At 40.0% G+C, this 14,563-nt stretch overlaps 2 protein-coding genes across 2 annotated transcripts in view; both read left to right on the top strand.

The window, feature by feature from the left end:
• The first annotated feature begins 588 nt into the window (after positions 1-588).
• The window catches only part of LOC146756798 (ankyrin repeat domain-containing protein 26-like), a 55,905-nt gene continuing 41,930 nt past the window's right edge, over positions 589-14,563 (top strand). The window contains exons 1-8 of the mRNA XM_085524259.1: positions 589-829; positions 1,778-1,892; positions 2,151-2,324; positions 2,436-2,542; positions 2,968-3,105; positions 3,850-3,998; positions 9,226-9,259; positions 9,340-9,440. Coding sequence (XP_085380385.1) covers positions 627-829; positions 1,778-1,892; positions 2,151-2,324; positions 2,436-2,542; positions 2,968-3,105; positions 3,850-3,998; positions 9,226-9,259; positions 9,340-9,440 — 1,021 coding nt within the window. The 5' untranslated portion in view covers positions 589-626. The remainder of the gene's footprint in view (positions 830-1,777; positions 1,893-2,150; positions 2,325-2,435; positions 2,543-2,967; positions 3,106-3,849; positions 3,999-9,225; positions 9,260-9,339; positions 9,441-14,563) is intronic.
• LOC146756799 (uncharacterized) lies at positions 10,635-13,288 on the top strand. Its single transcript, XM_085524212.1, has 4 exons — positions 10,635-10,712; positions 11,078-11,262; positions 12,041-12,188; positions 13,073-13,288. Exons 1-4 carry the CDS (start codon positions 10,682-10,684, stop codon positions 13,228-13,230), a joined length of 522 nt encoding a protein of 173 aa, XP_085380338.1. The 5' UTR covers positions 10,635-10,681; the 3' UTR covers positions 13,231-13,288.

Below are 14,563 nucleotides of genomic sequence, written 5' to 3'. Positions count from 1 at the left end.
GAAAGCTCCAGATTACCAAAGAGAACACACTGAGAATATGAGGAACCGTGACAGGAAATACCAATTTCTGAAGAAAAATAAAAATTAAATGGAACTATTTGTTTTTAACAGGAATGAATTAAAAATATTATTCAAAATCACCCATATTAAAGATTTAATAAACAGTATGAACAAAGGTGGAGGGGGGGAGGGGAAGATGGGAAAACTGAAGACAGAAAGCTGACAACTGGTTTAGTAACAGGTTAAAAACGCGTGCTTTGAGATCCCTATTAAATAATACCCACAAGTAGGGCAAGAAATAACCCTGCAGACGGTTATCCCCGTGACTATTCCAAAGGCAACGGCCCCAGGACACACCGTTGCCAACCGCTTTCTGAGGCAGCCGAGCCTACAGATGCGCACACTCCTGCTCTCCGCGGGTGTGTATCCTCTTGATATCGCTTACTATCGCTTCATATCGCTTAGTATCGCTTAATATCGCACGTATAACGCATACGTGGGGCTCCCGGCTCCGGCTGGGAGCCTGAGGCTGCCCTGCAGCCTGTGGGTTGGGCCGCGGCTTCCTGAGCGTGCGCCGTGTTTCTGCGTCCTGCTCGGGGCTCGGCCCGGCAGAGTTTTAAGACGACATGAAGAAGATACTCAGCTTCGTAAAGAAGAAAAAACGGGATCCGCCGCCCGGCAGCGCCGCCTCGGCGTGCTCCGCCGGTGCGTACGAGATCCGCCGGAAGGAGCTGACCAAGCTGCACCGAGGGGCCGCCGCCGGAGACCTGGCCCTGGTGCAGCAAGGACTGAAGAAGCACGACATCGACGAGCGCGACAAGGCGCAGCGGTAAGGGCGGCGGGCCGGGCCGGGATCCCCGCTGCATGACCTGGGCACAGAGGGCTGCTGTTAACGGGGGCCGCGCGTGGCTGGGACGGCCGGTAGAGGCCGCTCCGATGTGCCCTCCCGGCCTGGATCCCTCGTAGGGCTGCTCGGCATTCCTCCGAGCTGAGAGCTCTGTTGGGGGCTGGTGAGAAAGGGCAGCGATAAGGCTGCTGGCTTCATGAAGGCTTTCTTGCTTGCGAAGCTGATGGTGGTTCCTTTAGGTTGTCATATTCCCCAGTGCTTGGTAACGGCTGCTTTTGGGTGAGGAGGGGCTCCTGCACAAAGTTGTGTTTGTTACAGTTAAATTACTCATTCGAGCTCTTTGCGGTACACTGTGCTAAATAAATAATAAATACAGTGCTCAGATCAATATTGTCAGGCTTCTATTCGGAGGTGAAGGATCTTGTATACTTATTTGGGAATTTCTCAGTGGGGACAGTCACCCTCGAGTTGTTCCATGTCTGTGACAAGGCATGATGAGTTATTTGACGTTCTGCCTGTTATTTCGTCCTCATCTTCTCTGCCTTGGAGGAAGCTGGTCTTATGGAGGGTACTCATCAGCCTGCCTGTGATGGGAGCTGTTAGGACAAGAGGGAACAGCCTCAGCTTGCACCAGGGGAGGTTCACGTTGGATGCTAGGATAAGCCTCTCCAGAGAGTGGTTGTGCACTGGAATGGGCTGCCCAGGTTGGTGGTAAAGTCACCGTCCCTGGAGGTGTTCAAGAAACATGTAGATGTTGTACTAAGCGACATGGTTTGGTGCACGCTGGTAATGGAATAAGCTTGTTTTTATTTGATTTTGTTTATTTTGGGAGGTAATTGGGATAAAGAAATGCAATTTGCCCTGTTCATGTACCACAGAGTGAAAATATTTATTTAGCTGTCTGTTTCAATTTACACGTTTCACTTTTAGGACACCACTGCATCTTGCTTGTGCAAATGGACGTGAGGATGTCGTTACGTTTCTAGTAGAAAACAAGTGTAAGCTAAATCTTTTTGACAGTGATAACAGATCTCCACTGATGAAGGTAAGTAGAACATACTATGTTGCTGCAAGTAGGAATTATTGATTATGTATTAAATGATGTCTTTCCAGATTCTTTAAGTAAGTCTGTGTAGAAGCATGCATGCTGTAATCAGTGTGGCTTTGGCATGTGCTAGCTAATCTTGGCAGATGCTTTTATATTCCAGGAATGGGAAGTTGTAGTAGTAGTGACACAGTGAAATATGACTGCTGGAAATTTTACCTTTTTTTTTGTGTGTGTGTGTGTGTGTGTTGTTTCCAGGCAGTACAATGCCAGAAAGAAAGATGTGCAGTGATCCTGCTAGAGCATGGTGCTGATCCGAACCTGGCAGATGCTGGTGGCAACACTGCCCTTCACTTGGCTGCTGTAACTCCTAACACATTTCTAGCAGGGATGTTAATTGAGCACAGTGCCCGTATCAATGCTCAGAATAAGGTACATTTCGAGATTCAATAGAGAAGTTCAAAAAGTTGCATTGATATTTTTATTGTAGATTTTTTGTTTGTTTCTTTTGATTTTTAACTTGAATTATTTCTGTTCTTTCAGGACGGATGTACTCCTCTTACTCTTGCTATCTCTGAAAATCACAAAGAAATGGTAGAGCTCCTTCTTAAAAAAGGAGCTGATGTTCACACTCGAGATCCGTGTGAAAGGTGAGGAGATGGTCTAAACTCTGCAGGTCACCTTAGTTATCTTCAGGTTGGACTGATGGGAGGGATGGGAATGAGCATTGAAGTAGAAAGACACAGAGAAAGAGCTCGTTGAGTGACTGGCGAAAGCAGGTCTCAGCTTGGCAGGTGGCATGCATTATTGCATGTTTTCTGCATTGAGAACTGCAAGAAAACATTGTTTCTGGTAGCCGCTGTGGCAGGAAAATTGCTATTGTGCCAGCAACATTGCTGTTATGCCAGAGAGAGTTTTTCAAATTGATGCCAAGTTTGTATGCAAGTGTTGTTAATATGGAAGCTTTTTTTTCTGTTCATAAAGTGATTTTCTTTGAGATTGAGCAAATGGGAATTAAAATAATTACAATGTCTGACTAAATTGTATGGTTTGTCTTGTATTTTGGATGCTGTAGAACCCCACTTATGACTGCAGCAGCCGGTGGGGAGCTTAAGTTGGTAGAAATACTTCTTCGCTATGGTGCTGAAATTTTCCATAAAGACGTTAATGGATGGACAGCTGAGGACTATGCTATTCTTCATGGAAATGCTAGGTAAACTTTTAAATTTATTGCTAGGTTTTTAGTTATCAGTGTTGAGTTTGAACCTTTTTGGTAACAGCACCAAGTTTAACGGTGCTATTTTGAAGATGTGTTCATTGACATCTTCTCACGTATACTGTTCATGTGTCTGGTGTTAATTTGAAAGTTGAGAAAAGGGCTTCTGCTCAAAATTCTCTGTAAGATTTCAAGTGTTTGTTTCTAAGCTGATGTCTGCCTGCTATACACTATTAAAATGTGTCTGTAGCCCACAGACGCAGAAGTTCAACTTGAAAAACTGAAATGTTTGTAAATTCTTCTCAAAACAGAACCCTTGTTATTACTGTCTTCAGTTCCACTGACCAGGAACCACCTGTTTTGTTTCAGAGGAGATCTAGCTGTTATTTCTTTTGTTAAATTACTAAGCAGTTTAACTCCTCCTACACATAAGTATTTTACCCATGGGTGTTCATTCATAAGAGTGGTTGTATTTGTAAAAACTGGACTGCAAAGGGTACCGAGCAGAAGTAAATAACTTCATAGATCTGGATGTGCATCTATAAAATAGATGTGTCCATTATATTTGAGTATGTTACGGTTTGCAAAAAGTAGAGTATGTTACACTTACTGAATATGAAAATTGTTTTGGCTATGGTTATGTTTAGGATGGATAGTATAAGGCTCTTATTATCCCATTAAGTGTTTATGTAGCTATGGGATTATTTTTCCCAAATGCATTTCCTTTTTTGCTCTCCGTAGTCTTAGTAAAACACTGGCAGAATATGCAGACCATGAGAACGCAGGGGAAGCTTCTGCAGGTGCTAAAGGAGGCATCCCTGTGCCAGTGACTCCTCACCAGGCAAGAGCTGCTGGCTTTACGTTGGGTGCAGCTGCTTCGAGCAGAGGAGGTAGGATACTTAACTGTGGTAGAGCTAATGGGCAGAATCGTGGTGGCCCCTTCCTTAGGTTGGTTTGCATCTTTTAAATTCACCGTGCTCAGTGTGGACTTCAGTGGAATCATCAGGTGGACTGTAATAAGAAGTGTTATGAATGTGTTTGCTTGCTGCTAGTTTACACTGCATCTCCACAGGCTGTGGGGACAGTTGTGATTTGTGTGCACTACATCCATCTGCTCATACAGTTGTCACTTTCAGCACATCAAGTTGCCCATTTATTTAAATTGTCCCTTTAGCAAGGGGGAGGAGGGAAGAGAAGAAACAAAATAGGTTAAAGTAGCCTTGTTTTATGGGTGTGCAATTTTTCTTAGAGATGCTCATTTAGATTGTTGTTCAGAAAATCCAATTGCAAAAGCTGTAGTTTCATCCCAAATAGTAGTTTTATCTTCTGTAGCAGCGAAGCAGCAGATGAATTGCAAGAAGATGCATCTTTTGTTGATTACCACTGGATTTCTGTCACTTTGTTTTAATTTTAATAGTTTCACCTGCATAAAGCTCCTTTTTTGGGAGACATAATTTCTCACCTTCAATTACAATTGCTTTTGTTTGTGTTGTGGAGACGTAACAAAAATTGTCTTGGAAAAATAACTTCATAAGCAACAACAGTACATTGTTTGTATATACCGTATCTTTTTGGACATGGTTTGATTTATAATCAAATAATGTTTTTTTCAATTACTTTTATTTAAAAAAGAAAAAAAAAAAAACAACTGAGAAAGACTTTGTGATCCAGAAAAACTGTTACATTTTCTCATTGCCTTGTAAATAAAAGAAATACATTCCTTCAATGAATTTGTAAAATCCAGGCAGCGTTTATAAGCTCAAATTGCCCTAAATGAATCTTAGAAAGTTGCTATTTTAGTATGAATGAGATTGCCTTGCAGTTTACGTTTCAAGCCCCAACGTACGAGGTTTTATTTGTTCCTTATTTTTAAGGGTTTTGTGAGAATCATGTGTCAGATGGGCAGCAGACTGTTCAAACACAAGTCATTACTTTTTTATTATAAAGACTGAGAAATATGATCAAAGAATACATGGCATATTTTTTCTTCCTGGACTTATCCCAGATGGAAGTATAGATTTTAGACCCAAGTGATGTTGCCTTTGACTTAGGAGCAGTTACTTTGAACTAGAGAGTGGTTGAAAAAGTTTCTTCGTAGCTTGGTTTTGAAGTTTTGTTTGCTTGTTTTTCAGTGGGGCTCGATACAGTTGGTTTAATCATTGAAATACTTTTTTTTATCCAAATCCACTCAGTTGCTACCTTCCGTGCACATAGATAGTTGCTCTGGTACCCCATTGTAAGGACTAACAGGCCTGGGTTAATTTAAAATATGTGATTTGAGGGTTTCTTCTTCCAAGTAGAGGGTACATTTAGACTAGATATCAGGAAGAAATTCTTTACTGTGAGGGGGATGAGACACTGGAACAGGTTGCCCAGAGAGGTTGTAAGTGCTCCCTCCCTGCAAGCATTCAAAGCCAAAGGTGGATGGGGCTTTGAGCAACCTGGTCTAGAGGGAGGTGTCCCTGCCTATAGCAGGGAGTTGGATTTAGATGATATTAAAGGTCTGTTCCAACTCAAACCATTCTGTGATTCTCCCTGTGCTCAGTCTCTTAAAGATGACACCAGCATGAGGAGTAGGAGGGAGCAGAGAGAAAGTTCAGTAGCGTAGTAGAAACAATATTGGAATTAATTCTGCAGTCTCTGATTGCATCCACACCCTGAATCATGAGAGTCCTTTTAATATGCCACAGTAACAGTCTTAAAAGTGTCCTTTAGAGAAGCCGGGATGTTGAGAGAGAGACCAGAGAAATACCCACTTTGGAATTCTTTTATTGTCTTTTGCTCTTCTGTTTTATTTTTCTGCTATCTAAAATTTTGACCTTATCCTTTCTGCTACTTTTGTACTTTCTAATTAGAAGAGGAGATTCTGAAGAATGTTGAACAGGTCAGCATTTTTCAACAAGTTTGCTCATGATTATTTGGATGTCAGAACATGAACCCTTTTATTAATCACGTACAGATTGGCTTCCAGAACATATTGAATGACCGATCTCTTAGATTTTAAGTAACAATTTATTTTTGAGGAAAACAGTAGTTGTGCTATTTCTGTTTCTAGTATGTTTGCAGTGACAGTATGTTTGGCCACTGCAGCACATACTAGTGTATTGTTCAGCGTTTCCCTGAGTCATTTGCAATTGGACTTGATAATCTTTTCCAACCTTAGTGTTTCTATGATTAGAGGAATTGTCTCAGCATTGTAAAACTCTTTACAAAAGTAAATTATCACTTCTGTGTGATTTTTATCTCCTGAGGTCAGATAAAACTTTTCCTGTATTCCCTCTTAAGGAAACAGAGAAAAGCCAGAAGGGATGAGAAATCATCTTGAGGTTCTTTTCAACCCAAGCCATCCTATGATTCTTTTAAACTTTCTCTTAAGTGTATGTTTCTGATAGTAGCTGTTTTTCCACAGCACTGCATGTGTATGTGATAAAATCCATGTAAGTAGGACAATCTTCTGCTCCAGAGAAAAGTAACAGATTTATTGTGAAAGAATTTGATGTCAAGGTAGTGTTCCACAGTTTCTCTTTTGACACACAGATGTAGACATGCACACAAATGCATGTCATAGTCACAGCGCATTCTCCCAGTGCTGTAGCTTTGTGTGTGTGCTTTTTGTATTTTCCAAACTTGTGAGATTCCGCATTTATTCTGATGTCATTGTTGTCTGTCCTTTCCATGCCTTTCCCTTAATGGATATAGAAATGCAACGGTCCCCTGAGCAGACTCTGAGAACAGAAGAATCGAGTGAAGGTATTCATTCTGCACAGCAGTATTTTAAATACCACACATGTCTTGTGATACACAAATACTTATTCATCATAGGTGCTTATTATCTTGCAGATCTGTATCTTGATGATTTAAGATCTATGAGTTAGAGTGGATTTGGGGCAGCTTTTGTTTCTTTGCATGTTTTGCATGAGTCCCTTATTACTGAATTCAGCATTTGCTTTTATCACTTGTGATAGTGTTGGTTTTGGGGTTGTTTGTTTTGTAATCTGTTCTCCTCTTGCTCAGAAATGGTGATATAGGCTTCAGTTAAAGTGGAAACGGGTCCCTGGAGACTAGATCTCATTTCTGTGTCAGTGCATCATGGCTGTGGTTTTGGTCTAGCTGAAAGCTATCTCATCAAATTCCTGTCTCGCCTTCTAAAGGATAGCAGGATCATTGGCAGTATTTATATGTTGAAAGCAAAAGTGTAGGTAATTTAATGAGCTGTTTTCCTTACTTCTAGTGGTACTCATTGAAGATGTAACTGAAGTCGTTTGTCCAGAGTTTAACTGTTCCACACAGCAGCAATTTTCTGTTCTGCGTGGAAAGTTAGCAGATAGAGTCATAGTACTGAGTTAGTTATTTAGCTTTACATACAGCAGGATTCCATTAGCATTTAAGAATATTCTGTGTTTTCTGTAGTGGAAAACATCAAAAATCAGATTGTTAGCATTTGAACCATTTAAGATGCCCTCAGATGGGAAGTTTCAGCCTCTAGCTTTTTTCTCCATGAGATTTCTTTGAACATTTATACTGTACTGCATCTCAGAAAGCTGTGTTCAGATCAGGGAATATTCTCGCATACTGTGTTTAGGAAAGGCAAAATTTGTACACTCATTTGTAGGTTGTTAGTAGTAACCCTTCTTTTTGTTATAATATTTAACAGTTCAGAAACTTCAGGAATTATGATTTCTATGTGGAGATCAGATATGTCTGTTTTCCCTTCTGTGCTGGGAATCAGAAAGTCCTTCTATTATGTTTTAGTTGTTAAGAGGTGTTAGCGCTTCAAAAATTGTGTTCCTAGACTGCAGTTTTCATTAGAACGGTGACCTGAAGGATTTACTGCAGGGCGCTCTCATCAGGGTTGCTAATGATCTGAAGTAAGAGCGATTGTTGGATATGCTTCAGCACAGAGCTGGCATTCAGAGGGACTTCAATGAGCCAGGGCAATAGACTGGCAGGCATCTTAAGAAATCCATCGGGGGCAAATACCAAGACCCATTTGGGGTGAAAAAGCCCCTTCCTACAAAACATGATGGGACTGCACGGCAGGGGAGCAGCTCTGCTGAGAAAGGACACAGACCTGTCAGAAGGCAAGCTGAGCATGAGGCAGCAGGGTGCTCTGGCAGCTAAGGGCTGCAGCTTGCACTGTGCTAAGAGTAGCAAAGCCAGGAGACTGAGAGAAGCGATTGTCAGCCCCTGTTTAGCACTCACTTGACTGTGCCTTGGCTGTAATTTTGAGTTCCTTCTACGTGAGAGGTCGATCGATCAATAGCAAGCTAATTCTCTAGGGAGCCATCATATTTGTGAAGGAGTATTTGCCCTGTGAGAGAGGGCTGAGAAAGTGGACTTACTCAGCCTGAAGAAGAGGCAGCTTTGAAGGGCCCTAACTGCAGCGTCCAATGCAGATGAGAAGACAAAGCCAGATGCTTCCCTGTGATACTTGACAGGAAGCGAAGATGGCAAGAGGTATAAATGGAAGCAAGATGGTTTCTAGCTGGAGATGAAAAGTGTTGCCATGATAAGGATGGCAAAATAGAGAAGTTGTGAACCTTCTCTTGGAGGTGTTCAAGACTAGACTGAATAAAACCCTGACCAACTTTTCCTGACCTCAAAGCTGAGCTGGCTTTAAGTAGTTGGTTGAGAGACTTCCAGAGATCCCTTTTGACCTGACCTATCCTATAGTCTTAGGTGTGAGTTACTACCTTCACTGAACTGATAAAAACTTGGGGGTGTAGTATAGCATGCCCTGCTAATGCTCCTTTTGTCTCAAGTATATCATTTTTTGATTCACTGTAGAGAAATGCTGGTGATTCTTCTAGCTAGGGATAACCTATAGCTCCTGAGTATGCTTTTTGATTTTCTTTGTATTTATAAATATACTTTACTTATAATCCATAGCAAGGTACGGCAGCAAAAAATGGTAGATATTGTAGATATGTCTGATTTGTTTTTCAGTATAATTTGAAAAAGCATTTGTTTTGTAAATACTTTCCTTCATGCTGTTCTTATTGAATTGGCCACTTCAGCTTCTGTACTCTTATGAGCTGTTTTCATGTTAAATGTCTGTATTGGTTAATTTTTAGCATGCAAAATCTAATCTCAACATGTCGATTTATATTTGAACAGCAATGGATGACTTTTTCGAAGGATACTCAACAAGGTGAGTCTTATAAAAATACCAAATGCTTATTTGAGGAATTATTTGAGAGGACCAGTACTTACTTTTCGTTGTTTTTGAAGTTCTGAAAAAGAGGGCAGTAATGGCACCTGGAATAATTCTGAGGAAGAAGAACTGGATTTTACAGCCAAGGTATGGTGCCTTTATGGGAAAATAGTTGTGTAAAATAAGTGATTTGAAGGCAATTTCCTATGAGATAGAAGGAAACTCTTTTTCCAGCCAATTCTTTGTTTTTTTTTTTGGTTTTTTTTTTTCCTCCTTAAGAAGAGTCTCTCATCTGCCAACCTTTCTTCTGCTGTAAGTTTTTCCTAAAAATTGTTGCTTTGGCAGAACATGCAGTAGATTTGTGGTTTGAGGCAAAAGAGTAGATATTAAGATAAACTACCACATTGTATTAGTTGTTCATTGAGTGAGATTTGCCAACCCTAGGAGTTGATAAGTTAATAAATAACCTGTTCTGTTCTCTTTCAAACTTCACAATTGTTTCCCCTAATTTACATGATAGGATGATTAATGAAAAAGAACACGATAATGAAAAAGAACATTTATTTATCAAAATCTAGTGAAATTGTTCATCACCTGGTTCTCTTTCCTTCCTCACTAGGTTCCTCAAGTGTTCGATACTTGAGTTGCTCAAATAATTATTTTTTCTTTCTTTTTTCCTTCTGTGGGATGACATTCCGTGCTTGTATATAATCTCACACTGCATGACTATCTTCATTTTTTGAATATTTGGACTTTTCTCTTTATAAGCTCCATGTGCTTATCCTGCTGTTTTTATGAATGTTCCAAAGGATTACCAGTTTTTTCAATGGCGTCTGGAGTATTTAGTCTGTTGCACTGGGATTCTGCAGTGATTAGGAACTTTAGTTTGTTAGTTCAGCACACTCTGTAATGCTGGAGATGTAAGCATGTGTACTTTAAAATTTTTTCTATTTTCTTACATTGATTTTAGGGGAAGTGATTCAAATTTCTAGCATTATTTTGAAATTTACAGATATTTCACTAAGTGGAGTTATATTAACTAATTTATTCTTCAAGCTTCAGGAACTTTAATTGATACTTGAGTTGTGCATACTTACAAGTAAGTAATCGCGAGTGTAGTTGTATTTTACCAATGGATTAAAATACCTTTTTAGAATTGTTACGCATTTACAGATAGTTTTGAATAGTCACTGACTTGTACACAAGAGGAGAGGAATGTTTGTGTAATTAAAGTTGAAGGATCTAGCAAGTATCTGAGTCCTTTCAAAAGGGGACAGCCTGGTTGTATTTACTGTTCAAGATTTGATGTAAGTAAAGGATTTGCTTTAAAACAAAAAAGCAAACAAAAACAGATCAAATAATTCTTTTAAAATGTGTTTTTATTTGCAGAAGCCACAGAAGCCAAACTTGACATCGTTAATGAATGTTCCCCAACAGTTCAGAAATAATGGTAAGTTATTTGGAAAGTACTTCATAATACAATGACATACAAAAGTAAACTTACTAATTAATTTCATTTCGGTTTTTGTTGTTGTTGTTTTCACTTGGCTGTAGTAATTGAGGAAAGTAGTGTTATAAGAACAGAACAGATGGTCATGTCAGAATAAAATAAGTAAGATAATGGAAATGACCATACTGAGTCCCCTCCTAAGCCTTTGTGTCTGATGTGTCCTTCTCCCATCCTGCCCTTACCTGGCTTCTTTTCCATACAGTCCCAGATGACTACTTTCCTGTGTTTTTAATGGGTAAAATGCCTGCTGCTATTTATATAACCCATTTGATTCATATTCCTCTTTCCCTTTCTCATGCTTTAAGGTGGTGGTGATAGTTCTAGAATTGAAATTCCTAAGTCACAGAAGAAAAGCCTCAAACAAAAAAAACCAACAGGTGCAAATCTGAGCAGAGGAGAATGTGGAGAGTTGTTGAAACAAGATGTCTCAGATTCAGGCAACCTTGAGGAAGATGAATTGGTGGAAGAGGAAGAAGGGCAGTGCAAAGAGGTACATAATAAATTCCATGAAACACTAAAACAAGAAAGTGAAAACCTGGGCCTAAATAGATATGAGGAAAATCTATGGGCAGCATTTCCCTCAAGCACAAAAGTAAGTGTACAGGGATGATTCAATTGGAAGAGTTTGTTAAGGGTAATACAGGTAAGCGACAGTAAACTATTTTCCTGTTAATACTCAATCACGTATCTGTATTCAATCATTGTATTTTGATACTGAAAACATCTTGTTCATAGCCAAACTCAGACATTATTTTCAATATTTTTATTATGAGATTGGAGAGTTTTGGAAGGAGAAAGACAGGAAACTTCATTCTTTCTGGAATCTGTGCACTTTCTGTTATGTAAAACTGAGGGAATGGATAATATCCATTAGAAGTTGTAGCCATTTAGTAGAATTCATGAGGTAATGACTGGAAATGAAGAAACAAAAGGAAGTTTTGAATGAAATTGAGGGCAGGAAACTAGTGAAATTGTGAGATATGTAGGCAGAAAGAAGACTTTCTGAATAATATCAATGAAACTGCATTTAGATTGACACAAGGAAGTGCTTCTCAGAGGTTTTGCATAGCCAGAGATGAGGTTTACAACATGAGGCACTGCAGTTTAATTGTGCAGATTCCCACTAAAAATTGTAGGCCTTTAGAAACCATGTTGCACTTTGCTTCATTTAAGTCTTACCCAAGAAAACCGTTTTCCAAGTTGTTAATGGGTGGTGAAGTAGATATTGATTTCTGTGCTTTTCAGCTGTTTTGGTCAATCTGTTTTAGAAGGAGTCACCTAAATGGAAAGAAGAACAGGAGAAGGAAGATACTAGAAGGAAGCTGCAAACGACAGTTTTGGGGGATGTGAAACATTCTGTTTCTAGTAATAAACATCAAGTCCGTAAAGTTTCAGAAGACACAGCTTATGCGAGAAGTGAGTTTAAATATGATCCTGATTGCTCCTCTATAAGTATTAATGTTCAGTAAATAAAGTAAAATGATGATTATCCTCAAAGATGATAAACTTTCCTGTTACCTGTGAACCCTAGCCTGCTGTGGTAGAGAAGGTCTGCAGCTTTTGTTTTTTTTCGTTCTTACCTAACGGTCACAAATGGTGGTGCTGGATTCCTAATGATTACGTATGATGCAAGTTTCTTTATTAATTTTGTTGCTGTGTTCTCCTTGATGCCGTCTGAACAAAACAAGAAGCTAATCTAATCTATCTTCTGTGTGACAATATTGTTTCCCTTTCCGATGCTACTATCTGATTGAAAAGCTGTGGTTTTTCAGGGCTTCAGCCAAAAGCAGACCTGAGTCAAACTCAGAGAAGACTCTTCCAGTACCTCGACTTGTTCAGTTGTAGAATGTAGGAGATCTCCCCTTTGCTAAACCTTTGTGGGCTTGAGAGCATGACCAGCTCAGAGAGAGTTGGGTAATTTGGCATAGACCCCAGGGTGTGAAAACAGAAGATACTATTTCCATTGTCTGACTCCAGAGCACTGCTTGTTGCAGTAGACTTCTTCAGAGCATGTGTAGCTATTGGTCAGATGCTGCACAGAACATTGTCCAAACATGGTGAACGTAGCCATGTCAGCTGTCCTGCTTGGGCATCTTCTGCTGGAAAACAGATGAAGAGGAGTGAAGAGAATACTGTGATGTGACTGGATGTAAAGTTACCCTTGAGTGGGACTCACTGTTTGGTTTGTTCTTTGCTGTAGAATTACTGCTCGTCTTTCAGATCCTTTATTTGACTGATGGGGTATAAAAGTGTAGTGCAGTATATTTCTCAGTGTCTGTATTTCTCCTTTTTTTTTGTAGAAGCCCAACCCACAGTAGGAGCAGAGAAAAAGGAAGCGTCTGATTCTCCTTGGGATTCTGAGGTACTTTCTGTGATATGTGCATCTCCCCGGTCTGTGGGAGAGCCAGATGAGAACTACGTGAGAGCTTGCCTTTGCGTTGAGCCCTGCCCCTGGTGAGGCTTATTTACCCCATATTGCTGCTGCTCTATGTCCTGTAACTGAGGGTCAACGAAATACTTGTAGTGTAGGTTCTGTGTGGAGATAGTACTGGGACAAAGTTAGGTTAAGCTTCTTGTATCGGCCCTTTGGTTGCAGGCTTTGGGGTTGATTTTCTAGAACAGTAGTGAAACAGAATAACTACTTCCCCTCTAGTCTTTGTTGTTGGGAAAAAAACTAATTCCCCACTCCTTTCTTAAAAATACAAGACTTTCTAGATAGCTTAATCGCTATCAGCTTTGCCTTTTTGGCCTTTAAGCAAATCAAATCTTGATTTTGCAACGTAGTGATGCACTCACTCAACATTGTGGGACATGTGCCCCAGCAATGTAGGCTGATATTTGAATGCCAGGTGCAAATTTGATGCCAATGTTCAATCAACACAGAGCTGCAGCTTCTTGTTCACAATCAACATCTTGATTTCCTGTGTTAATTTCTTGTGTGGCTCTGTGATTTGCCAGCCTTAATCAACATTATGGAATAGTTTAGATGAATTGTGAGGATTTTTTTGCCCTTTTATTTAAAATGCAAAAGCCTTTGTTAGATTTTATTTTAAAAAAATTGTTTTGTACAAATTCTTACGCGTATGTACTGTATTGTACAGCCGTGTTCTGAAGGTTCGAGGAAAGCATCTCCTCCTGTGTTTCTCCCACCTGCAGTTGAACATGGAGTACGCTTGCAGAGTGTTTCAGGGGAGCACAACAAGGGTAACTATCTCATAGATTGGATTTGTCTGTGTTTATAGACAAGTGAACTTTTTCTTTTGTCTTCCTTGTTAGTCCTGTTGTTCAGTGAGTATGTGCTGTAGCAATGAAGTGCTTGGCTGATGTTAATTAACAGCAGTGAACACTGAACTTGCTGGCCTGCTTGATTAGTCCAGGCGGTTCTTGCGTTCATTATGTATACTTTTTGGATATGTGTTTGTTCGGGTGTTTTTCTTTGCTTTAGGTGGTTGCTTAAAGTGGTGGGAGTGGTATCTGGTTTAAGATTTAGCTGTGAACCCTAGCCTGCTGTGGTAGAGAAGGTCTGCAGCTTTTGTTGCTTTTCGTTCTTTCCTAAAGGTCACAAATGGTGGTGCTGGGTTCCTAATGATTATGTATGATGCAAGTTTCTTTATTAATTTTGTTGCTGTGTTCTCCTTGATCTGCACAAAACAAGTAGGTAGTCTAGTGTGCCTTGTGTGTGACACTATTGATTCCCTTTCTAATGGGTACTATCAGATTGAAAAGCTGTGGTTTTTCAGGGCTTCAGCCAAGAGCTGACCTGATTCAAAGTCAGAGAAGACTCTTCCAGT

The sequence above is a fragment of the Coturnix japonica genome, chromosome 26 (genome assembly GCF_054131305.1).
Source record: "Coturnix japonica strain WE chromosome 26, WE-NBRP24, whole genome shotgun sequence".
Taxonomy (NCBI): Eukaryota; Metazoa; Chordata; class Aves; order Galliformes; family Phasianidae; genus Coturnix; species Coturnix japonica.
The sequence above is the reverse complement of the archived record's forward strand: the minus strand, read 5'-3'. Positions and strand labels throughout refer to the sequence as shown.